General features: G+C 47.4%; 3 protein-coding genes and 1 non-coding gene across 5 annotated transcripts in view; 3 read left to right on the top strand and 1 right to left on the bottom strand.

Moving 5' to 3' along the window:
• Positions 1–36: 36 nt before the first annotated feature.
• Positions 37–4,396, top strand: PLA2G1B (phospholipase A2 group IB). Of its 2 annotated transcripts, XM_009092300.4 has the most exons (5): positions 37–760; positions 2,074–2,288; positions 2,364–2,526; positions 3,477–3,604; positions 4,217–4,396. In XM_009092300.4, the coding sequence occupies exons 2-5, from the start codon at positions 2,255–2,257 to the stop codon at positions 4,336–4,338; spliced, it is 447 nt and encodes a 148-aa protein (XP_009090548.1). In that variant the 5' UTR covers positions 37–760; positions 2,074–2,254; the 3' UTR covers positions 4,339–4,396. The 2 variants fall into 2 exon arrangements, with proteins under 2 accessions (XP_009090548.1, XP_030088199.2); XM_030232339.2 differs by having other exon boundaries at positions 3,477–4,328.
• Positions 4,397–9,012: 4,616 nt separating this feature from the next.
• SIRT4 (sirtuin 4) lies at positions 9,013–15,121 on the bottom strand. The gene is made up of 5 exons (XM_018916486.3): positions 15,060–15,121; positions 12,374–12,879; positions 11,455–11,749; positions 10,195–10,398; positions 9,013–9,763 (listed from the first exon to the last, which is right to left on the bottom strand). The coding sequence occupies exons 2-4, from the start codon at positions 12,871–12,873 to the stop codon at positions 10,246–10,248; spliced, it is 948 nt and encodes a 315-aa protein (XP_018772031.1). The 5' UTR covers positions 12,874–12,879; positions 15,060–15,121; the 3' UTR covers positions 9,013–9,763; positions 10,195–10,245.
• Positions 15,122–16,446: 1,325 nt separating this feature from the next.
• Positions 16,447–16,587, top strand: LOC115484680 (U4 spliceosomal RNA). The gene has a single exon (XR_003945387.2). It is a non-coding gene; the product is annotated as a U4 spliceosomal RNA (small nuclear RNA).
• A 4,230-nt stretch (positions 16,588–20,817) lies between these two features.
• The window catches only part of PXN (paxillin), a 45,067-nt gene continuing 42,303 nt past the window's right edge, over positions 20,818–23,581 (top strand). Inside the window, exon 1 of the mRNA XM_030231928.2 lies at positions 20,818–20,931. Within this exon, the coding sequence (XP_030087788.1) occupies positions 20,919–20,931 (13 nt within the window). The 5' untranslated portion in view covers positions 20,818–20,918. The remainder of the gene's footprint in view (positions 20,932–23,581) is intronic.

The raw sequence follows: 23,581 nt of genomic DNA on the forward strand, positions 1-23,581 counted from the left end.
GGGGGTGCAAGGTTTTCCAGTGGGGGAGATTTCAGGACCTGGCAGGAGTTGCATCCTGCCTTGAGGATAAAAGCCCCAGGCAGGTCTCTGACTTCTTGTTCTGCTCCCACACTATGGCAGTGGCCAGTTTATAACGTGAGGCAGATCTGGTTTTAGTAGAGATTGTGTCTCTTTACATTACAGAGGTTTTGTGTAAGTATTTGTAGGTTCAGAAAAGGAGATAATGTGGTGCTTACAGGTTTAGCACATACCCTAGATTCAATTGACTGTGGTGGACCAAGGAAGGTAGATGCAAGGAAGTAAAATGTGGAGATGGGAAGTAAAGTCCTTAACAGACAAAAGAGAGAAAGGAGAATTTTAACAGTGTGAAATAGTAGGGAATTCTGCAATAGGGCTTATAAAAAAGTCTTAAAAATAATTTAAGGCTTAAGCTTATAAATTGGAACCAGTTATAGGTTGAAATGTGCTCACAAGTGTACCAAGGGACCAGTGGCTTTGTAAACAGCACGGGTTGGGGGAAACCAAAAATAGCATTGGTGGATAAATCTTTACTCTGCTGGGATTGTTCTCATGAGGCACTCTTGTAACACTCGTGGTGGTTTTCCCACGCTTGGTGATCTTTTCATTGAACTAAAAACGTAGGAAATTGTTGACTTCTGATTTTAAAAAGGCCAGTTGACTGGAAACTTGTAGGAAACATCAATAATACATCAGATACTGGCGACAGAGGAAAAAGGAACCAAACTCCTAAGTCTCATAGGTAAGAAAACATTTTTTTTTTAATGTTAAAAGCAGAGCAGATAGAGATCTCTTAAGTGGATATTGAAGGGAAAGTTGGCAGATTGATCTATGGACAAAAGACAAAATTATTTTTTCTGAACTAACTGTGATACAGATTGTACTTTACATCAGCCTTTAATGTTTGTTCAATACTTGGTTAGAACACTGAGAACCTTAATTCAGCCCAGCATCTGTTCAGCTGTAGGTAACCCATGAGTGGAGAGCCCCAGAATGGGAGCACTTGAAGCGATCACAAAAGTTGGAACGGATCTGGTTGTTCAGCACCATGTCTAACTTTCCTTAGATGTCCTATGGATATGTCAACATGCAGTGGGTACTGTGGGTGCTCTGGTGTAGTTTCAGACCCTATGAGGAGGAAAGTGTCCTCATCAACCCTTTGGAACCTACTGGTGGGATGTGAGCCCTGAGTTTCCTGCATGAGCACCCTGGTGTACTGGGCTGTTGCAGAAAGGTGGCCTTTGTGTTTCTTTGCTGCTTTGTTTGGTGCTTTGTTTATCAGTGCAGACTTGTCAACCATGTCTAGGAACTGTATCTTGAGTATGTAAAAATGCCAGACCTGTAGCCCTGAAAATGCCAGAGCCTCTGGGATCTAAATATGAGCACACTGTTTTACTTACCCCTGACTGATTCCAGGAAGATTTTTCTTACCCATTTTTTAAACTTTTTTCAAGGTTCCCAACTCTCCTCATCCTATGGCATAGAAAACCAAAGGTTCTTAACTGGGTTCTGCATTGGTGTTGGAGAAAGAGAAATTGCTCTAAGTCACTGAAGTCTGCTATGCATGTTGAAACTTCTAAGCCTGGTTCATTTCCAATGTAGATTGCTTAAGGCCACATAAAACCAGATACTCCTTGTTTAAGCCACCTAAAGGTTTTCCAGGTCACTTGGCTCCTATTTCTTGTCTAGTAGTACCTCCTTCTCCTCTGTGGTTTTAAAGTAAAGAATAGCTTGATTCCTTTTTTCAGCTGAGCTCATGCCAAATGGTCATTTGATGTGAGTGGACAAACCTGTATCTTATTCTCTGAATTATGGCAGGAAAACCCATGGAGAGATACAGGATTAATGAAATGTGGGATACCATAAAAGGAGGATGCAAGTATTAGAGGCAGGTGGTCATTAGTATGCCAGAAACCTCCAACTTAACTACCATACTGCTATTATTTTTTAGTAGAGAGCCCTTAAAAATATCCAGATCTTTCAGGCTGACTTCTAATAGCAATGCTATAAGAATTTAATAGTAAAATTCTAGAAAACAAATATTTGCTTTTCCAGCTTTTATGGATTTAACTCCATTGGCCTTCAACTGGTCACGCCACAACCTCTGATGGAAGAAGTCTGCATTTAGTAACATAAATACTGGCTGTTTTATCTCGTACCCATGAGATAAAAGGTGAGCCTGCTATATAAAGACTCATTTCCCTTAGCATCAGTCTTCGTGTCAAGAGCTGTGAGAATGAAGTTCCTGGCCCTGCTTTTCCTGCTGTCGGGTATGTAGGTGCCCTCACCCTGGTGCAGGTAACCCCAAACCTGAGTCTGATCACTCTCTGTGTGTCTGTCTGCAGTGGGCACAGCCAGTGCCGAGGAGGTCTCGTCCCGGGCCGTGTGGCTGTTCCGTGAGATGATCAAGTGCACCCTGCCCAACAGCCACCCACTGCTGCAATTCAACGGCTACGGCTGCTACTGCGGCTTGGGGGGCGGTGGCACTCCAGTGGACGAGCTTGACAGGTTTACAACTCTGCTTTTACAAACCTCTCTCCTTGTGCTTTCCTGCTTCAGCTTCGGCTCAGCTGGTCCTGCCTGTGAACGTTTACAAAACTCCCTGGCTGTTGTGAAGGAAGCTTTCTTTCACAGATGGATTCAGGGAAAAAAGGATGTGCTCTATCACACCTTGATGCCTTATTACTAAGATAAAATATAATTACAGTTTCTCTTCTCTTCTCTTCTCTTCTCTTCTCTTCTCTTCTCTTCTTCTCTTCTCTTCTCTTCTCTTCTCTTCTCTTCTCTTCCTTCTCTTCTCTTCTCTTCTCTTCTCTTCTCTTCTCTTCTCTTCTCTTCCCTTCCCCTTCCCCTTCCCCTTCCCCTTCCCCTTCCCCTTCCCCTTCCCCTTCCCCTTCCCCTTCCCCTTCCCCTTCCCCTTCCCCTTCCCCTTCCCCTCCCCTCATGCTCATTCCAGCATTTTTTCTTTGCAGCAGTGCTGGGTCAGCAGCCTGGACACAGCTCTGCACACTCTGCCTGGTGCTTGAACATCAACATGTACAGGCTGGGCTGTGAAATGCTAGGAAATGGCATGGGCAATTTAGAGACACACAAATCTGGCAGCCAAGTCTTGGATTGCGTTGGCTGAGAGCTTGCCAGCTACCTGAAGGGAACTGTAGGGCAAACACTGGCTTTGGCTTTCCCTGTGCCCAATAGAAAACTGTGAAGATGCTCCCAATTAGTACTGGTTTTAGTAGAACATTAGTAGTATTTACCAGATACCTCTTGGACCATGAGCTGGCACAACTCTATCCCTTTGAGTTCTTTGTGTCTGCCCTCTTGTTGCTGGGTATCTTTTTTTTTTTTTTTTTTTTTGGTCAAGAGCCCTGTCAAAGCAAATCTAACGTATTTGTGTGTCTTACAGGTCAGTTGAGCCTGTGATTCTGGTATTTTCTAACCTTTTTCTCCTTGTTTCCTAGGTGCTGCCAAGCACATGATAACTGCTACTCAAAGGCACTGAAAATGGAATCCTGCAAATTCCTCCTGGACAACCCCTACACTAAGCTGTACCACTACAGCTGCTCTAATGAGCAGGTCACATGTAGCAGTACGTCCATTTCCACTTCACTCCAGATGTTCTCCAGCCCCTCAGGAAAGAGCAGGGCTGTTTACACTCACACCTCTGTGGCAGGAAGGCACAGTGCAAGTTCTTGCCAGGGGACCTGGTCGTTAGGAAAGAGGGCACCTCAAAGAGGCACTGGAATGAGTATTCTCTATATAGCCCACAATTCAAAGTTTGTGAAGACAAATGGTACAGCAGAAGATAGAGAGGCCTGTCTAGTCTTCAGGGGATTGAGTACTTTTCTGGGAGGCCTTCTAATGGCAGTATGCAAGAGATCAGCATGCTAACTCAGCATTGTTATACATTTTCTGCCAGACACCTCTGATGACCAGTGGAGATTTTAAAGGCCTCTGGAATGTAGGTAAAGAGCAGAGAGGCTGGCAAATTAGGCTGCAGGGAAGAAGGGGCAAGGAGAGAGATGGCTTGGCTGGAACACACACCTTTCGGGGCACTGGGCTAGTGGGCAGAAGCCTGTTTCCCCCTAGAACGATGGCAGCAGTGAAGGGGGTACACCGCGACAGCAGAAATGCCAACCCGAGCCACGGCAGCGCCTGGCGAAGGAGCCGCGGGCTCTGACCGCTCCTCTCTCTCCTCCAGGAGAGAACAAGGACTGCGCCGCGTTCATCTGCAACTGCGACCGCACCGCTGCCATGTGCTTCGCCAGGGCACCCTACAACCCCGAGAACAAGAACCTGGACACCGACAAATACTGCAAATAGCCGCTGTCGTGTGGCTCAGGGCGGCCGAAGGCCAAAATAAACAAATAAATAGCCTAAACCGATACACCGTGCCACCGCTCACTTCCGCGCTGAGGGGACGGGACGGCGAGGGGGGTGTGAGAGGGAAGGAAGCCCCGCCCCCGCCCTTCTGCCCACGGCCCAGTGCGGCGCGTGAGGCGCCCCCGCGTTCTCTGATTGGCCCTTAGAGGCGGCGGGGGCGGGGCGCACCTGCTCGCGGCCTCGCGTGCCCGCCCCCACCCCGCCCCTCAGGTACCCGCGGGCTGGGACTGCTGAGGGTGCGGCTGCGGCTTCCCGCCTCATCCTCCCTCGGGGCGAGCGCCCCTGCCTGCCCTCACCCTCCCCGTGCCCCTCGGAGCGACCGTCCGTGCCTGCCCTTACCTTCCTGGGGCCCTTGGGGACGAGCGCTTCTGCCTGCCTTCACTCTCCCGGGGCTCCTCAGGGCGCCCTTCTCCCTCACCCTCACGGCCGCCCTCACTCTCCCGGGACTCCGGAGGGTGCCCTTCAAGCCTTCCCTCAGTCACCCTCGCCTCGGGCCGCTCACGCTTTAGCCGCAGCGCAGCTGTCCCTCTTCCCCGGGGCATCGCTGCGTGAGGGTCTTGAGCCTTTTGGTGCTCCTTTCTCCTGAGGGTCTCCTCTGTGCTTACCCTGGGGATCCCTTTTCCTGCCCTGTTCGCAGTCAGGAGCTGCAGAGACGGAGGTAATGTCAGCCTGGAAAGCAGGCAGCCCCTCTGAGGGACAGTATCTGCCCCACTTTGGCAGCCCTGCCAAGGTCCTGTGCCAAAGCTGCCCCTCACCCTTGGTACGGGTTTTGCTGACAGGTATTTTTGGAGGGGTGGGTGAACTCTTGGGGCAGGGTCTACACACACCCCCTGCTTGCTGGCAGGGCGTGAGGAGGGCCCTGGTTCATCATCAGAATGAACTGTACCCAAACATGGAGCAGACCCCAAGGATCTGAGAGTGCTCTGGGAAATGAGAAACAAATGGAGAAGGAAGAAGCTGGCTTGGTATGTTATTGGAAGGTACTTGCAATGCCTTCTTTCTGAAAGTAAATGTATCTTTGAGGGCATTAGAATGATGTTGTGAAAGGATAGTGAATTGCATTTAGTTCTTTTCCTTGAAAAGGGGAAGGGATTGTGTCACAGCCAGGCATTCCATTTTATGGTAGATTTAGTCCTGGTTTTGTACCAGTTTTTGTTGCTTATTTTTCCTCAGGTGTTTGTGTATGTGAATTTTCTGGAAACATTGAGTGCTCGGAGTCCTCTACAGAAATCATGAGGATCCTGGATGCAATCCTGTCATTTGGCCAAAATGAATCATTGTTAGGGCTGCAAGAGCAAGATGAGGTCTCTTGTACACACTCCCTAGCTTAGATTCTCTGAAATTATTGTTTGTAGAACAGTAAAGCTCCTAAGTAAATGTTACTAAAATCCCCTTTATGATAAACCTCATTGTAGAGAAAAAAAAGTAAAATATCATCACTATCTGGAAGGAAAACTGCACTTTCAAGCTGTATTATCACAAGTAGGGAAGATTGCTGGGGTGCATTGGAAGCATTTCAGAAACTTAGTATGAATTTATGAATTTTGCCTGTAACAGGAACTCTAGATTTGAGGTGAGCAAGATATCTACTCCTGTCATTCAGCATTTGGAGCATGTTAGCATTCTGTAGATAAACCCCACAGACAGATCAAGGTTCAAATTGATTCCGTATCTGTCTTACTCTGTACAGATTTTATAAGCCTGCACTTATGTTTTGTGCCTTGATAACACTTCTCATTTCCATGCTGCTCTGGTGGTGTGAAAGACCCACCACTAAACCCAAACATTCCCCATCCATAGGGAGTCTTCCCACATAATGCAGTGTCAGGCCCTAATGAACAGCACAGGTGGGGAGGCTGAAGGGGTGTGCAAAGCTGCTCATTAAGGCTTTGAGGCACATTGTGGGAAGAGTAAGAGCAGGGCTGGTGACTGCTTGAACTGCCAGCCTAGGGGAGTACAAGGCGTGTGTGAAGATCTACCATGCTGTACCTCTGTTCCAAAGCAGAAAGGGATTGCCTGGAATGCAATGTATCCCTGTGCTCAGCAAGGGGGAGCTCTGAGACCCTACGCAGCTGGTGCATGGGATGCTGGAGAGAGAGCAGCTCTGTGGGCTCACTGCAGAAGTGAAGTCTCAGTCTCTTATCTTTTCTCTATTGTTGTTTTCTATGCTGAGATTTTTCACTCTCTGCAGGAAGAGCTGAATTACTCTTAACTACATGGGCATTGCACAGATAAAAGAGTGCTCCAGCTGAGGTGAAACATGCAGAGAGCAAACAGTTCTGCTAATGGTAAAGATCCTGTGCCAGTTTCTGTTTGGGCCTGGAGACCAGTTTGAGACACTTGCACTGTTGCTTGTCCTCTTCAGGCTCAGCTTCTCTTTTTCTCTGCCATTGTGTAGTTAGTGGTGTAGAAGGGAAGAAGTGCACTGGGGTACCTTTCCTTGGTGGGAAGGGAGATGACAGGGAGCTGCACACAGAATTGCAGGAACAGTCTGGAACAGTGGTTTTAAAGCCCATCTGGCTTGACTCTGCTGTTTCCCTGCCTACTGCAAAGGCTAGGAAAGGGTGACATCCAAGGCAGTCACAGGGGGAAAAGCACACTCTAGATGGTAGATTTAGTCACCTTCACTCCACTGAACCTCCCAAGTTTTGCATGCCCAGGGTTTTGGGTCATTTTCCAGAAGTAATGAACAAGCAGGTGTATCAATGGGAGCAATCTGACTGTAAGATGTGTGAGGCTGCACTTACACCACGGGCACTAAACCCTTTGGGCCATTTGCATTCTGTACTGCCCTCACTGGAGCTCAGTATGTGAAATACCTTCCTTAGGCTGCTGGACTCAATTACAGATGGCTCTGAGAATTTGTCCAGGAACAAAGACACATTTGCTAAATAGAAAATAACTTTTATTTGCTTTGGGTAACTCTAACCCCATTTTCAGAAGAGCAGAAGAAAAATCCATTATAAGCTACTCTCAGCTCAGCTATCCAAGCTTCAGGAGGAAGCTGTAAGAAAAAGAGAAGAGCAAAAGCTGTTGATTCAGCTAATTTCATGTCATGGCTTTTGGTGTAGGAATTTTAGGCTCTCTCAGGCATTTCTCATGTGAGCAAACTTAATGGTATCTTGGGGAATATGTTAAGAAGTGAAGTGCTCTGATCCTGTTCTAAAAGAGGTCAATTTTAGTAGTGCTGGATCAGCTTGAGAAAAAAGAAGGAACTTCTTCATCTCAGCCTCATACAGTTGTTGTAGATATGCTCATTACCATACAGTAATAAACCATGCAGAGGAAATTTACTGTTATTTTAATTTATTCTGAGTCATTGTCCTGTTGGCTTAAAAGTACAGGTGGGGTAATGACTCATCTGAGAGTGATGCTGAAGGGACACCCTGCCTCCTCTCCCACAGGCTCAGCTGCAGAACTGGAGAGAAGGCAGGGGCAGATGTGGGAGCTGTAGTTACCTGTCACAGAACTCATTCCAAGACTTGTTTTAGACTGTTTGGCAATGCTCCCACACCTTCTCAAAATGCTGGCTCTACTGGCACTGAACCTGCAGCCTCTGGTTTTGACACACCAATGTTGTGTAAGGTTCATGAAGGGGGAGAAGATGATGTGGATAGTGAGAAACTCAGCCCCAGCTCCTTTGCTAAGGAAGCATCACCATCTCTTCTTACAGGGAAAGCCCCTACATGAAAATATGGTGTATGTGGAGACTCTGCTGTGCTTTAGACATGATTTCTGCAACAGCTTTGGTTGGTGGGACAGCTGTACTGTGACAGGACTGCTAAGGATGGAGAGAGATCTGTGAGCTTTGCTCACTGCCAAGCAGCAGAAACCCGAGTCATTGGAAACTCAACACAAGCAGAATGCAGGTGGGAGTCCTGAACTGTTCTTACTTGGCTTCAAAGTGAAGCTGTCTCTCCTCTAACCCAATACAGCCAAATCTTGAAATGCGTTAGGCATCTTAATGCCTCCTGCCTTCTGCAGAAATTGGATGCCTTATGTATCCCTTAGATTGTCTGCTTTATTTGCTCTCTCCTGGCATGGATTTGAATCAACAACAAAGCAAAAATGAACTTTGTATCCTGTGGTCAGTCGTCCTTGCTTTGCTACTTGACCTTTTAGCAGATGACTCTGGCATCCTTGTTTCCAACTGCTTGTTCTTGTAAAAATATTAGTCCAGGGCATATTACTTGGAGTAGGAGGGGGGCACTTGGAAAACCCCAACAATTAAATCCCTCAAAGCTAGGAGAGGGGAGTGGTGTTTGATGAAGAAGGTCAGGTCAAAAAGTTAGTGTTCTATTTTGTGCCAGGTTCTGTATTTTACTCTGTGGGTAGTTTGATAGAGCTTACAATACCATCCTGAGGATCAACAAAAAATCACTACCCAGGAGTGATGGATCTCCTGTTAGGAGTGTGGAAATTGCACCTTTTAACAAAGATTACCTCCTGAGGGAGACCTATTGTACAGATTTAATTGTATTTCTCTCTTAATTCATCAGCTGCTAGTAATTACAACCTGCATTTTTGCAGTGGAAAAAAAAAAATCTAAACTGGCTATGGAAAATGTACTTAAATAAATAATAGGAGGGAGAGAAAATTACAATGCAAATAGTCTCAATCTTCTAAACAATTTTAATTGATTCCTTAGCTATTTATTAATGAAATAACATCTTCAGAAATGCATTCTGGAAAATGTAGTGGCCTCACTGAAAGTAGTGCTGGTCAGATTAGCTCCTCTGGCATCTCAACAATATTTAATTTTTAAAGGGGTTGGATAGGAAGCAGTTTAGCTTGTCATCTGACAGTTAAGAGAAATGCTGACTTCTCCTCCTTGCTGGAAGACATCAGCCCTATAGTTTGTGCTTCCAAATAATCTGTTACAAGAGCAGTGTTCTTGTTCAGCTTCTACTTTGAACCTTTTTTCTTTAAAGTGACCATTGCAGTTCCTCTTGCCTCCTTTTCCTCTTTGCACACTCCACAGTATCCCACCGGTGACACTGGATCCTCCAGCAGGGTCCCACATCGCCCTCCTGTGCTACAGCCTCAAATTACCTGGTCAAAATCCCTGACACCCCCTTCTCCTCTGGGGACAATTAAAAGAAAGGTATTTTGTCCTCAGAGGTGGTAGTCCATTTATCCTGTCCCAGTGAATGCAAGGCACTGTTTAACGGCAAGGTAAGGTAGAAAAGTTCATTTTTTTTCATCCTCATTCTGTTTCCTGCTACGTGGAGATGGTTTCAGTGGAGAGAACTGGTGAGGCTGACTCGTGTGAGGCTTGCTGCCCTCTCCTGGTGCCCTTAGCGGCTGTACACCGCATCTCACAGCTGCCTCTTGGATTGAAGTTTTCCCCTTTCTGAGATAAGTCCTGCACGAGAAGAAGAAAGAAGCTGCTTTATCGGCTGAATTGATTATTTTAAACAGCAGTGTTTGATTAGGATTAGCTGGACCAATTCAATCAGGAACAGCTTTTGAATTGTCAGTTGCAAAGGCAACAGCTGTGATCAGGTTCTGTGGAACTACAGGTGATCCCCTGTAGTTTCCTGATAGTAACAAATGGATTGGAATTCTACACTAAACCCAATTCTCTGGGAGTGCTAGCACTTAGTATGTTTTTTGTTTATGATCATGGGAAACAGTATCATGGTCCATCAGAGAAGACCAATAACAGATTAAAATTTACAGCCACCTTTTGGTGCAGTGAGGGAACATTTTGGCAGCCAGCACATCTCAGTCTCAGCATTTGCCAGGAACCCATAGTCTTACCCTGAAAGGTAACTGACTGGGGAAGGTACTCACCTTGTAAAAATAACTTTAATCCTGATAGCTGCTGAAGCTCAGCTGGTTGGGTCATGTGCAAACAATCAAAGGCAGCAGCTCCCCACAGCGGGAATTCAGCTTCAAGGATGCAAAGTGATCTAACCTGGTGGGCCCAATGTTAAGGACTGCAATTGGCAGCTTCTTCTCCCGGGCAGCAAGAGCAAACCTGTAACCAGAGTACACCTGCAGGAGTACCAGAAAACAAAATTACAGTCAGCTTAGGCAAAAGAAGAATTACAGAAAGGAATAATGGGCAATGGGAAAAGGGCTGTGTTAGGCAGCTGCACTGAGCTCAGGTAGGAAATGTCTTCATTCAGGAGTGCACAGAATAAAACAGCTTTTAACCTCTGTCAGTGAAGGATTTGCAGTTTCATAGAAACTGAAACTTCAGAGAAATATCCTTGTCTTTTAGTAAATCACTGCAGCGGTTTTTATTAGTTATCACAGGTACTTAAACGTTGCACTTTGATGGTTCCTGCATGGCCCAGCTAAGGTAGTACAAGAACACTAAACCTAAGGCATTTCAATCATTCCTGTACAGAGGATTATAAGCTTAAGAAGTGCAAGCTTAAGGAATTTGTATCCAGTATTCTGAAGCCAAGAGAATCACAATCAGGCAGCCTTGGTTTTATCTCCTTCTGGAAGGTGTAAGAGTAAGGGGGTTTTTTTAAGTAATAGAAAAAAATTATCTTACATAAACACCATTACAAAAGCTTCTATGGGTTTAGAAACTGCTGTTGTTTAGCTACCTTACCTTACAGATAAGAGGCTAGTGGAGAAAACACATTGTGATACAAAGGACAATCCCAAGTGGCAGAGATAGTTCAGCTCTCTTATATTGAGAATTTAATAAAGAATGAGATGTCCTAAAGCCTGGTATTTTACAGTGTGCCATGAGGCCTAAAAAGCTACCAAAGGCTAAAAATTTCAGGTAAAAAAAATGTGAGTAATTAATTGTATCAGGTATCTTGCCTTTATGGACAATTGTGACCTGATGGAGGAGGCAGCAGAGAGAGGTCTGAATGGAAGTATTTACAGCAACATGAAGCAGACTGGCAAAGAGTGACAGGTCACCCATAAAGCCAGATTCCAACCACAGTAAAAATAAAATACAAAGAAGCTCTGCAAATGGTGGTCTGATCCACAAGCCATTTGTAGTCCTAAGCTGTGGGACCAAGGATCACTGCAGGCAGAGTAGCAGAGAAGTAGGAATGCAGTTTGGGAGGCAGACCTACTTACCTGCATAGAGGATCCTGCTATCAGCATGGAGTCTGATTCTGCCAGGCGCTGGTGGACAAAACTGACTTTTTCCTGGCTCACTGTGTCTCCAAAGAAGGTCACATCAGGCTTCAGGATCCCACCACACTTACGGCAGGCTGGGACTCGGAAATTGCGCACCTGCTCGTCCGTCAGGAAGACATCCCCATCCGGAGCCACCCCAAACGCTTCAGCTTTCCAAGTAGGATTCAGAGCTTCAAAGTGCTCCTGGAGCTCAGAACGCAAGATTCGGTCTCCACAGGCCAAGCAGAAAACCCTGAAATTCAGAGCAAAGTCTTAATGGAAAGTTTCATGTCAGCCACAGATCTGGAGACTCCAACTTGTTCCTTAGGAGGCCTCTCACATATATTTACCAAATAGTACAGTTAAGGAGATGTCTTTCTACTTTCTACTCTGTTGCTTTGTAGGAATGCTCTATAGGAAGTGCTTTCAACCCTGCCATGCATCCTCTCTCTCAGTTCATGCTGTGCTTTTCCATCTAGAAATTTTAGTGATCCCAGACAGGCTGTGATGGCCCTTCTCCCAGTATATATATCCTACACAATTCTGGCCCTATCCACCCTGCTTAATGTGGATAATCCTTGTATCCTCATGATCCCCTTGTTCTCTTTAGTAAAGAGGACATTTGCTGTACCAAGGAAAGGGGAAATGGATGCAGGTTTCAAGGAAGTGATCCAAATAATGGTTCAAAAAACCGGAGGGGTGGTCATGTTTCTTAAATACCGTGCTGTGAACAGCACTGGGTTGTGATCTTTTTGTCCACCTTTGTGTCTGTCATCTCCAGGAATGCAGCACAGAGGTTTTGCCTCCTTTCTCAGCAGCTGACACTGCAGCTGCATGTCAGTCACCACTGACAGCCCCCCTGTGCCAGCAGCTGTACCTGTGAATGCAGCCGTGCAGCTCTGTCATGCGCTGGCTCCCGGCTTTGGCGTGAAGGGCATCCACGTTCTGGGTCACCAGCCAGTGCAGCTTGCCCAGCTTCTCCCAGTCTCTCAGCACCAGGTGTGCCTTGTTTGGCTGGTGGGAGGAGAACTGGGGCCAGCCCACGAAATTCCTTGCCCAGTAGCGCTGCCGGGCACTGGCGCTGCGGACAAACTCAGCGTGCTGGATGGGCCGTCTGTCTGTCCTGGCGTAGAGCCCCACGCCCTCAGAGCGGTAGTCGGGGATCCCTGACTCAGTGGAGATTCCAGCTCCAGTCATTACAAACAGCCTCTTGGAGTTAGAAACAAAGCGCTGCAGCTCCTCCACTTCTGCAGGATCTGGGGGAAGACAGGCTGGCACGAAAGTCAGGTTTGGAGAGGCTCTGGATACAGAACGGGATTTGCAATGAGGCAGTCTGACAGCTCTGAAAATGCCAGACCCATTCCTGGCAGAGAACATGTTCAGCTAAAAGGCAAGAACAGAACACATGGCAGGTAACAGAAACCAAAAGCATGTCCTTAATGCCATTTGATTGTGATTCTCTGGGAAATTAAGCTGCAAAGTATTCTTTGCTCTCTTTTTAGTAAAGAAACAAATTATTTTGGAAACATGAACTAAAGCCCACCATCCAAGTATGTTCTTTTGGAAGAGGAGAACACTGAGCACAAAGTTAACAACTCTGACTTTCAGGGTGCCTGCTGTTCTACCCTGGTGGGAAGGATGGCTGCCTAAGAGGACTTGTAAAGAGCCCAGAAAGACCTGTGCATGTGAAGTCTTTCCCAGGTATGTGCAGCAGGCCAGAGAGGAAACGGCAGGAAGACCAAGCACCTCACCGCAGAGGCACTGGCTGGTTCCTCCCCAGAAGAGCCCCTTGTTCTGCACTTTTAACATTCTGCATGCTCCAAATCAGTCTTTTATATTTACCTCATCCTTAACACATGTTGTAGGAAGGGAGAGAAAAACACCATCAAAATGGTTTTTTTGTCCCTAACAAAGGCCTTGACAGGAGTTACTCCTGTGTGGCATGTTTTGGTTATTTTTTTGTTTTTGTTTTTCACAAAGGCCTGGTGCAGAACAGGCCTTGAAATGGGACTGAAGATGATTAGGGAACTGTCTAAATGCCTCTGGCACCTCCTCTTCTGTGGGTGCCACCTCCCCAGAGTCAGTGGGCAGATGGATGGACACTGCTTTGCTTCTCCAGCAGACACAGGGGCTTTCTGTGAGAGAAGGGATCCTCCAGTGTTTGGGGCAGAAGGAACTGCCTGGCAGGTAGGAATGGGAGGGAGACCCTGCTTTAAGGGAGGAATGACATGCCCTGCTGGGGGACAGGCAGGATGGACGGTGTTGCTGACTGAGTAGCCTGGAATTGTGTGCAGGACCTGTCGAGACACGAGTGGTGGGTTTGGACTTTGATTTTGCTTAGGCTTTCCAACAGTCTGCAGTTCTTTCTCCATTTCACTGTTTTAAAGCTATTTTTTCTGAGCCTCGCTATGGTTTTGCAAACAGTGTGCAAAAAGCTTTGAAAGCAACAGTCCTGAGAATTGACTGTCTGGTATTTCTGCCTCCTTAAATCTCCCTAAGCAGGGGGGGTTGTACAAGATGTGGAAGACAGAGGAAGAACTTTATTTACTGCTAAAAGGGGATGATCTCCTGAACACCTAAACTTCAGACGTATTTAAATATTTCTCCATTTACTGTAAGACCTAGTACTGGTGGGTAACTGAGGGCTTACATACAGCTGAAGTTGAGGTGTTCAGCTCCAAGCACTGATACTAAATTGTTGCTAGTGGCAAAGGGTAGATTTGGCTCAGTTAGTCTTCAGTTCTCAAGGCTTTTTGTCATCATCAGCTGAAATGCAGGGAAGATTGGACAGACTCCATAGTCTGAATTGCTTTTTGCATCTAAGCAGTGATTCTATTTGCAATGATTTTTGCTTTGTTTTGCTGTTTAGCAGGAGTCGTGTTGGGCATTCCCTCTAAAGAGGTTTAATTTCCCATATGAATTCATTAGAAGGGACAAAGTCTCCCAATAAACTAATTTGCTTTGAGAGTAACTTGTGTCATGATGCTCCCCAAAGGCTGTTAAGCCAGCTTGATGGTAATTAAATTGCTTTAACTGATGAAAACTCTTTATTCCTGCCCCTTATCATCAAAAGATCTTTCAGAAGGAAATGAAATAGAAATATAATAGGGGTTAGCCCACAAGAGAGAGAAAGCAAAAATTACAGAGACATTTAGATACATTTGAAAGCTGCTGTGGACCAGGTAAGGGCTATGGAAGAGAAAATATTAAAGGATGGAATATTTCTTGTCAAATACAAAGCTGCTTTTAAAATGAAAGTGCTGAGATTAAAAAACAAAACAAAACCAAAAAAACCCCAAAACTACTTTACGTAACAAGTGAAACTCCTTAAACGTACCTACAGAGCACACCCAAGATGCTCCGCAGGAAAAGATCAGGCAAGGTTAAGGTAGGAGAAAGGGGATCCTACAAACGGCTACAGGCCACAAATCCAAAGGGACCCCCGCGCCATAGGGACCCCCAGGAGTCTCTGGTGCTGTGCTACCGGCGGGGACAGGCTGACAGCCGAACCGAAGGCGGCTAATGAAAGCAGAGCGATGAGGTGAAGAACGCCGCAAACTCACCTTTCATGGTGCTGCCGCCGGCCGCGGAAGAACGGGGCTGGCTACCGGAAGGGGAGCCCTCTGGGAAATGTAGTTCACGGGAAAAAATAACCCCTAAGCACAGAGACTACAACTCCCATGCGTCAAAAGGAGGGCGAAAGGTGATTCCAACATCCCAACACCTGAGACAGTTTGAGAACGCTGAGAACTTCATAGCAGCCCCAGGGAAACGTGTGAGGTTGAAATCTGAATTCATTTGATACAAATGCATGTGATAGCTTTCTAAAATGCATTGTAGATGCTTGTCATTATAAAGGATATGTTTTCTTCTAACCAATACTTTAACGTGTTTTAGAGTTAAAATGTGACTAAATAAATTACTGAAGAAAAGTCCACTGAGGGCTGTTAAAGATATGTCTAGCTTGGAAATTAGCCAACCTGTCTGCTGTTGACTCTGTGCACCTTGGCAGGAACCCATTTTTTGCATCCCTCCTTGGTGCAGGTTTCAGTCTCAATAATCCCCTGATAATTTGTTTAGTTTGCCTGGCAATAAAGAGTTGGCATTCGATTTTTTTTCCCTTCTTTTTTGTTTTGTTTTGGTTTTGTGTTTTGCTTTTTCTTCAAATGAGGCTTATTTTTCTGAGGAACAAATAATATGAGGAAGGCCAGACTGCTGTATGGTAGCAACCTGGTGCACTGGATGCCCAGCACTCTTACAGACAATGGGCTCTTTCTAAAGATTTGGACTGCTTTTCAAATGCATTCACCAAGAGCTCTTGCTAAACAGTTCAAAACATTGCAGAAAGTTTTAATTTTTTTTTTTTTATCTCTTACAGTTATTTAATAAACCAGGTGAGCCCGAGTGTCTGTGTAGCAGTGTGTAATTTCGTGATGACAAGAAAGAAGAGCACCCTGCAGTGCCTCCCTGCCTGTCCCTCTGCCCCTGGGCTTAGCTGTGGAGTACAGCCTTGTTTTTGGCAGTGCCGTGAGTCTAAACGACTTTCAGTGATTTATACTTTAGGAGTTTAAATGTGTTTTAAACTGTTGGGTGATGACTTTGCTTAGTGGCACCGGACAGATGCCGTTTCTCCCCGGAGCTCCTCTAGAGTGCCCCCGCCCCATTCCGTGCGCTCCCTCCCGGGATGGAAAACGTCGACTTTTGGCCAATGCCCCCGGCTCGAGCAGCGCTCATTACCATAGTGCCCTCCCAGCAACCTCCGCGGGTCCCTGCGGTGCCACCGGCCCCCGGTGCATCCCTCCGTGGCCTCCCGGTCCATCCCCGGCCGCCGCAGCGCGGCGCGGGCTGCGGGCGGGAGCGGAGGGCGGGGGGCAGCGGGACCGTCCGCACCCGCTCTGAGCGCGGCGGGGGCGCGGCGGCCCCGGGCACGGGAGGGCTCGGAGCAATGGCAGCCTTGCGCAGTGGCAGTATCGTAGCCGATGAGGGTAATCCGAGGCGCGATTATTGCTAATTGAAAACTTTTCCCAATACCCCGCCATGACGACTTGAAATATAGTCGGCATTGGCAATTTTTGACAGTCTCTACGGAGACTGAATCTCCTGGTGAAAAACAGATCGAAAGCATTCTAAGTAATTAATACGAGGTGTGCATGCTAGGTGGTTGTTTAGCTCGCGACTGCAGAGGTCTTTATAGAAGATCACACGGCTGTTGTTCTTACAGCGCTGCCAGGGTTTACTGCCGCTAAAACCGCGGTTTAATAAAACGAGGGCGCTGTTACATGAAAAGCTCGTTTCTTTTTCTCTCAAAATTACTGAAAAATGAATCGGTCAGCGAAAACGGAAGTGGAGGGGCTTAGGTGCTGGAGAAAGGTTTCTGGAATAGCTCTTGTTGAGCAGGATCCTTAGAAGAGCTCAGCGTCTCAGCAGGCACGGAGGAATCTAGGGGGAGTGAAAGTCTGAATCGTGCTTCCCCAGCTGCACAAGTCCTCTAAAACCCATTAGGGAACACTTACTGTAAACTCCATGTTGTGATTTTGTGTGCAGCTCTTTATTGACATCACTTGCTTTAAGAAAAAAAAAATAGGAAAAGGCTCCTTATTGTCAAAGAAATCACAAAACTTTACTCTGGAAAAAGCAGCTGCTGGTGCCAACTCCTATTATATAAAGTATATATATATATATATATATATATATATATATATATATATAAATATATATATATATATATAAATAATAGGATACATATATATGTATATACTGCACACCAGCTCCACTGGGGCTCCACAGCAGCTGCCCTCCATCACTCTGTGAGAGTGAAATGAACCTTCTGCTGCTGCCAGCTTGCCTCTGACGTGCTCTGTACAGGCAGAGAATCAGATCCATGTGTGCCATCTGGATGCTCCTGCCCAGCTCGTTAGACCCTGAGCTGGGCAGCTACTTGAAACTTTGGCAGAGTAGAAAACTTAGTAGTGAACATCAGTGTTTCCTCTTAAAAATTACTATTTTTTTTTAAAATAACATCCAGTCATGCTGGGGTATTCTACACAACAGTGACCAAGGGTGACAGTGAAACCTCATGGATTGCCTTTGTCCCCCCCCATTTGTTCCTATTGCCAGCAATATCAATTGAAATCAAACCCTGAAGCACAGGGATGCCATTCCCTTTGGCAGAATAAGCCAAAATAAATAGCAAAGACATATGTAATTTGCAGTGAGTCATACACTTCAGGTAATTTCTTTCTTATAAACTGTGTTGATAAGTATCGGATTTATCATTTGATTGTTTCTCATCTTTGCTGCCAGAATTGTCTGTGATAATGCCTTGGTGTGGTGCTTTCAATCTGCATTGCAAAGTCATGTCCTACATCTTATACCAGAAACCAAGTTTGTTAATTTTGCTGTAATCGATCCTTTCAATAAGTGTGAAGCTGGACCTCAAATGTGAATTGCATGTTGTGATTTACTGCTATTGCCTGAAGCCTAAAGCTCTGACTGAATTTTTTTCCTTGCATTGACCTGAAGAAAGAGCAAAATCCTCTTGCATGATGTTTATGTGGCACAGCACAGAGGGCACACGCTGCAATGAAGATGCTGTCATTGCTCTGCAGTTTCAAGTCTCTCTCTGGAAAGTGCACAGGTAAGTTCTAAACATGCCTCACAGTGTAGCTTCATTTCTCTTCTCTGACACAGATCACAAATAATGCTGCTTTTCTTTGGTGGTATTATGAAATGAGCTTGGATCACTCCTCTGTTTTCCAGCCAGTCTGAAATGACAGGGCACAGGTGGACAGCTAATCCATCAACTCTGAGGGTCTTGTGTGTGGTCAGTGGGTTAAGCTGCCCTTTGAGGGACTTGGTCTGTAACTGGTAAATAAATGACTCTTCAGCAAGAGGGAAAGATGCCTTGAGCAAGTACTCTGGCTACAGATTGTGTGGAGTCAGGAATACTCTGAACACGGATTGTGTGGAGACAGGAAGCCCTAAAGTTCAACATTTCGTTAATGTTAACTCACTGTCTAACTTAATTTCCAGTTCCCAGCCCTGTTTCCCATCTGCAAATTGGGGTAGTAACTTCTCGTTACACCGTCTGTGAAAGACAAGGGTAAATCAAAATGTCTCAGCCACAGGGCACAGCCTGTGTATTTCTAGCAGCAAACAGGTGTTTGTCAGTCAGGGGGAGCCTGAGGCAAAGGGCAGGTAGATGATGAGGAAACAGGAGTTCAAGGCATTGAGAAGGACAGGACTTGAGCCCATACCACTGAGAAGTTGCCTTGGCAGCTGGGGTTTTAACCTGCCCCTACTCCTTCAGCTCTCATGGGAGGGCTAGGGACTGGCAATTTTAAGTAAGAAATGTCAATGTGTGAAGAATTCAGTTATGAACAGCACCTGGCTGTGAGCAGGTTGGTTTTAAAAACAGTATGCCTAGAGGATAGTGTCACTCATGGAACAGCCCTGCCTCCCACCCCACCAGCCCTTTCAATGCAGTGCTGAAGCCATAGGCAAAGCTTTAGAAACAATGACTTTATTTTTTGTTTTTAACACTGAGCATCTTGGACACAATCCATCTTGTGGGTGCAACCCTAACTGGTTCTATGACAGCCTAATTTCAGCCCTGAGACACAATAGAAACTGCTTTCTTGATTTACATTCACTTCCAGACTCCCAAAGGACGCCATAGGAAGCTGAAAATAAAAACTGCATACCAGGCTACAATATGAACAGAGCACACTAGGCACTTTATTTATGCAGAGGTAAAAATACAACCCGAGTTGAGGCACATGCTTGTCACATGTTGGTGGAGGAAACATACAGACCCCAGGAAAGGACACGTTTCTAATGACTTTTAGGTCTGCTCTGTGACCAGTCAGTGCTAGTGGTTTATGCTGCTCCACCTGGGGGACATGCAGTCTGAAGTTGTCATTGTACACCCAGTGATGGATATTGAGAAAATTTAACAGTCCCTCCAAATTTTGTTTTACATTTTGCGGAGGGAGACCAGCAAGGGGGATGTCAGGTGAGATCTTTGGCATGGATGGTGAAGCATGCAATGAAAGTATTTAGTTACATTTGTGTTGTACTTAGAGCTCAGTAAGGATACTATTTTCTGACAACTCCTGTATTTGGAGTAAAAGCTGGAATGAATTTCTTGGAGGTTTTTGACTATTCGTAAGCAATGGCTGGGATGAGGGAGTAGATATGGAGATATTTCCCTGCCCCCCTAGCGATAATTCCCATTAAAGCATGACTTAACGCAGGAAATAGTGATGTCTGACTTGTGCTAGCAGGGGAAACTGGGCATGTTTGTGCCTAGAGAGTGAAAAATACAGCACTGGAGATTGCTCACAGCTGACCTCACGGTCTCTGTTTAATGGAAATACAATTCCGTAATCTCAGCTCAACAACAGGACATGTGCTGTTCAGTTCTGGGAACATTCTCTGACTTGGTAGTAATTTTGTAAGGAAACGAGCTGCAAGAGTCATGTTTCCTGGATCCTCGGCAGTTCCCACACTGATATTTTTTGGTGTATCTCTCATCAGATTAAGTGAACATTTGGGCTGAGCAACTGCCTTTACTGCCATGTCAGCTTGGCTGGAGCACAGTGGGAAGCAGTAGCTCTGATGAGGGTTGAGCTGTGCTGTGGCTCAAAGAGAGGACTTTGGTACCTTGGAGTGTTGTTTTATAGAGGTTTGAAAGGAAAAGCATATGGGAAATTATGGTTCAAGATAATCACATGAGAAATCCAGGTGGGCTGTTACAGTCTTTAAACACAGCAAAGGAGAAGTAACTTGTGACTTTCCTTTATGGTGGCCAAGGAAAATTGCTCAGGAAAGGTTTCTGCTGGGTTTCATCCCAGCTTCCCTGGGATGGGGTAAATCAGCTGAGGTCTGAAATGTTTGTTTGAAGGTTTAGGGGCACAGCCCTACCGCAGCACCCAAAAAGCCCAGTGCGGCTGCATCAGTGCCCGGGAGGACAATTCCTCTGGGAAAGGCTCCTGCTCCTGCAGGGAACAGTGCGGGGCTCGTGTCGCGTTCCCGCTCAGTCTCGGACGCGCGAGGGGCCGCGGGCGAGCGGGACGGCTCCTGTGCGGCAGGACAAGCTTCGCTCCGGACAGAGCCCGCGGGTGACGGCTCTGGGCGCTGCCGCCTCGCCCGGCACGTCCCGGGGCCCTTTCCCAGCCCGGGGCTGCGCGGCGGGGCCGGAACGGGGCCGGGCCCCGACCCCGCTGCCCTCCTCGCGCCGGGCTGGCGCTCCCGCGGCGGCCGGCAGGGGGCGGCGCGGGGCGCGCGCGGCGGGGGCGCGCGGGCGGGCGGGCGCGCGCGGGGGCGGGCTGGGAAAGTTGCGGGCGCTGGGGCGGCGGCGGTACCGGCGGGGCGAGAGCGGCTCTGGGCGCGGCGGCACCGGCACCAAGCACGGCGGCACCATGGACGACTTGGGTGAGTTCCGAGCTCCGCGGGCTTCCCGCGGCGGGGGCCGCCTCCCCGCCGCGCCCCGGGCGGCGGCGGCCGCGGCCCGGCCGGCCACGCTGCGCCCCTCGGCGCCGCGGGGCTCGGGCCGCGCCTGTCGGCTCCGGGGACGTGTCGCTCCCCGCGCACCGCGCCGGCCAGCCCGGCTCCCTGCCCAGCCCGCGGCCGGGCCCCCGCGGCTGGGCTGTCCCGGGGCCGCCGCCGCCCGTCCGCAGCCAGGGTGCGGACAGCGGTGGCTGTCCCGGCCGGGAAGGGCGCCCTGCGCTCCTGTGCCCGCAGCAGCGTGGAGCGTACTCGGGTTTCAGCAAACATCTCCTCCCCTGCCCCGCCGCAGCCTCTCCAGTCTGTTCTTGGGCGAGATCTGAACTTTGCGCGGGTATGGAGTGGGGAGCCCTTGGGGGGATAAGCGGAGCCCAGCCGGGCTCGGAGCTCATCCTTGTCCTTCCTCTGCTTCTCCCAGGTGTGCTGCATTATACGGTTTCCCGAAACCGTGTAATGGAGAAATGTCAGGCCACTGGTCTCAAGGGAAAGATCTAGAGAATTTGAGTTCCTTTGCTACCAAGCCGGAAAGGGTGTGGATCTGCCAAAATCCCTTGTGCTCTGGGAGGCATTAGGACGACTGAGTTCCGCTTATGAAACTGATTAAATCAGACACCGGGGAGGGGCTGTGATCCGTTACTTCCATTCTACCTTTAATAGAAACCAGACGTTCTGTTGACATATAGTCCGAGAAAATTGCAGGTTTATTTCTGGACCTGGAAGCTCGCATTGCGGTGCTGGCATAAAGTTGGTGGACACACCTTCAAAAAACAGACTTTGAATTGGGCTAATGATAAAACTTACAGGGCATGGAGTCCATCTGCTGTGTGGCTTTCTGGTGGAAGGTGTGCCCATGGAGGATTCATCCTTGGGGAGTGAAACCCTCTGCTTTAGTGAAGTAGCTGTTGGTGGAAACAGAAGTAATTTCTGCTGCAGCTTCTTCTGATGGTTATTGCTCCTTTAAGTGGAGACAGCTCTGTTTACCTTTTCTCATATCCCTCATTCTGGTTATCTCTTGGAGATTTGGTGCGAGTTCTTAGGGTGTTCAGGAATGCATTGCTAGTCAGAACAGGATTCACCCCGTCTGTGTATTGACTTGATGAGTGGCCCTTCGAGGTGAGCATACAGGTCTGTGTAGGACCAGTTTAGTGTCTCAGCAGCATGCTCTTCAGTAAACTGTGGGAGCCTCACTGTGCCCACTGCAAGAGCTGCATTCCTGAACAGTGGTAGTGTGACTTCCCACTTGTTGGAACAGGCTGCTGCAGTCCCTTAACGTTTTTTCTTTCCTCTGTAGGAGAATTAGAGATGAAGTGCAAAGAAATTTTGAAAAGGTCTGAAATTGTGCCTGGCTTGTTTTTCTGAGCTCTGAAGTATATTGGGACAAGCAAAAGTTAGAACTTTTAGTCTGAGCAATTTGATTTCATCAAGTCTTAATTACACTGAGTCTGTCTCAATTTTTGTGCAGCCTTTCAGACTGGACACGATCTAATTAACAGTAGGCAGCTGAACAAAAAAAAAGTGTGACCCTTTCTCTCTGTAAGCTTTTCTGTGGTGTACAGAATTCACCACGGAAAAGCACACCAGCTGTTTTCCCTCTGTGAATCATTGTTAGCCCAAAATGGCTCACTTGCTGCTCTAAAGCCATTCACCTTGGGATGCACACATAATGGAACTGTGCTGCGCTGATACAACTCCCCTGAAATAAGTCAGGCTTTCGGACTCAAGTGAGAGTTGTTTGTTTTTCTTTCCTCATTATCTATGGGTGGATTATCTGAGTTGTGGATTAACTGTGCCATGGATACAGATGTCTGCACTGGCTCTGTCCAGAGTCAAGCTGGTTAGGCAGGACTTGTTGGTTCAGGCACAGTGCCATGTGGACAAAGCTGCTCTGCTTCCAGGGACAGTTTTGGCCCAAAAGGAGTTTGGTATTTGAGCTGGGACTTGTAGGTTCAGAGTTGATGTCAAGTAAAATCAGCTCAGATACTTCCACACCTTGCTTCTCAATCTGTGTGGGGCAGAAACAAGCAGTGAGTGAAGGGCCTTGCTGGGCATGAGTGAACCCCTCACAGAGGCCACTGGTGTGTCAGTTCTTAACTCCCTGCCTTTATCAAAAGTCTCCTCCCTCTTCCTAGAGTTGGAGGACTTGATCAGTGTGCACGTGTCCACTGTAAAATGGAGGTCCAGGAGTATCTCAGTTTGGTTCTTGGACTGGAGAGTTTATTAAACATATGAGAATGGATTTATCTTCCTTTGAGGATTCATTTGGAGTTGAAAAAAATCTTCGTTCCCTTTTCCCCCCTCCCCCAGTGTTGAAGAAACTCCCACAGGAAACTTTCTGCAGGCTGGAGCTGTGCACCCTGTTGTTCTGGAGAGCCTCCGTGGCACAGGACACGCAGTGCTGGGGCTGGATGGAAACTGGAGCAGCCCGTGGTGGGAAGGGGGAGGAGAGCAGCTGGCCGGGCTTGTCTCCCTCCAGATTGTCTCCCTGCAGTCTCTCTGAGGAAGCGCATTTTGCGGATGTGCTTGGAGTTTGACAGGAAGTTTGCTGAATGAATTTGCTGTCCTGCAGTGCTGTAAATTG

Source organism: Serinus canaria, chromosome 15 (assembly GCF_022539315.1).
Source record: "Serinus canaria isolate serCan28SL12 chromosome 15, serCan2020, whole genome shotgun sequence".
Classification (NCBI taxonomy): Eukaryota; Metazoa; Chordata; class Aves; order Passeriformes; family Fringillidae; genus Serinus; species Serinus canaria.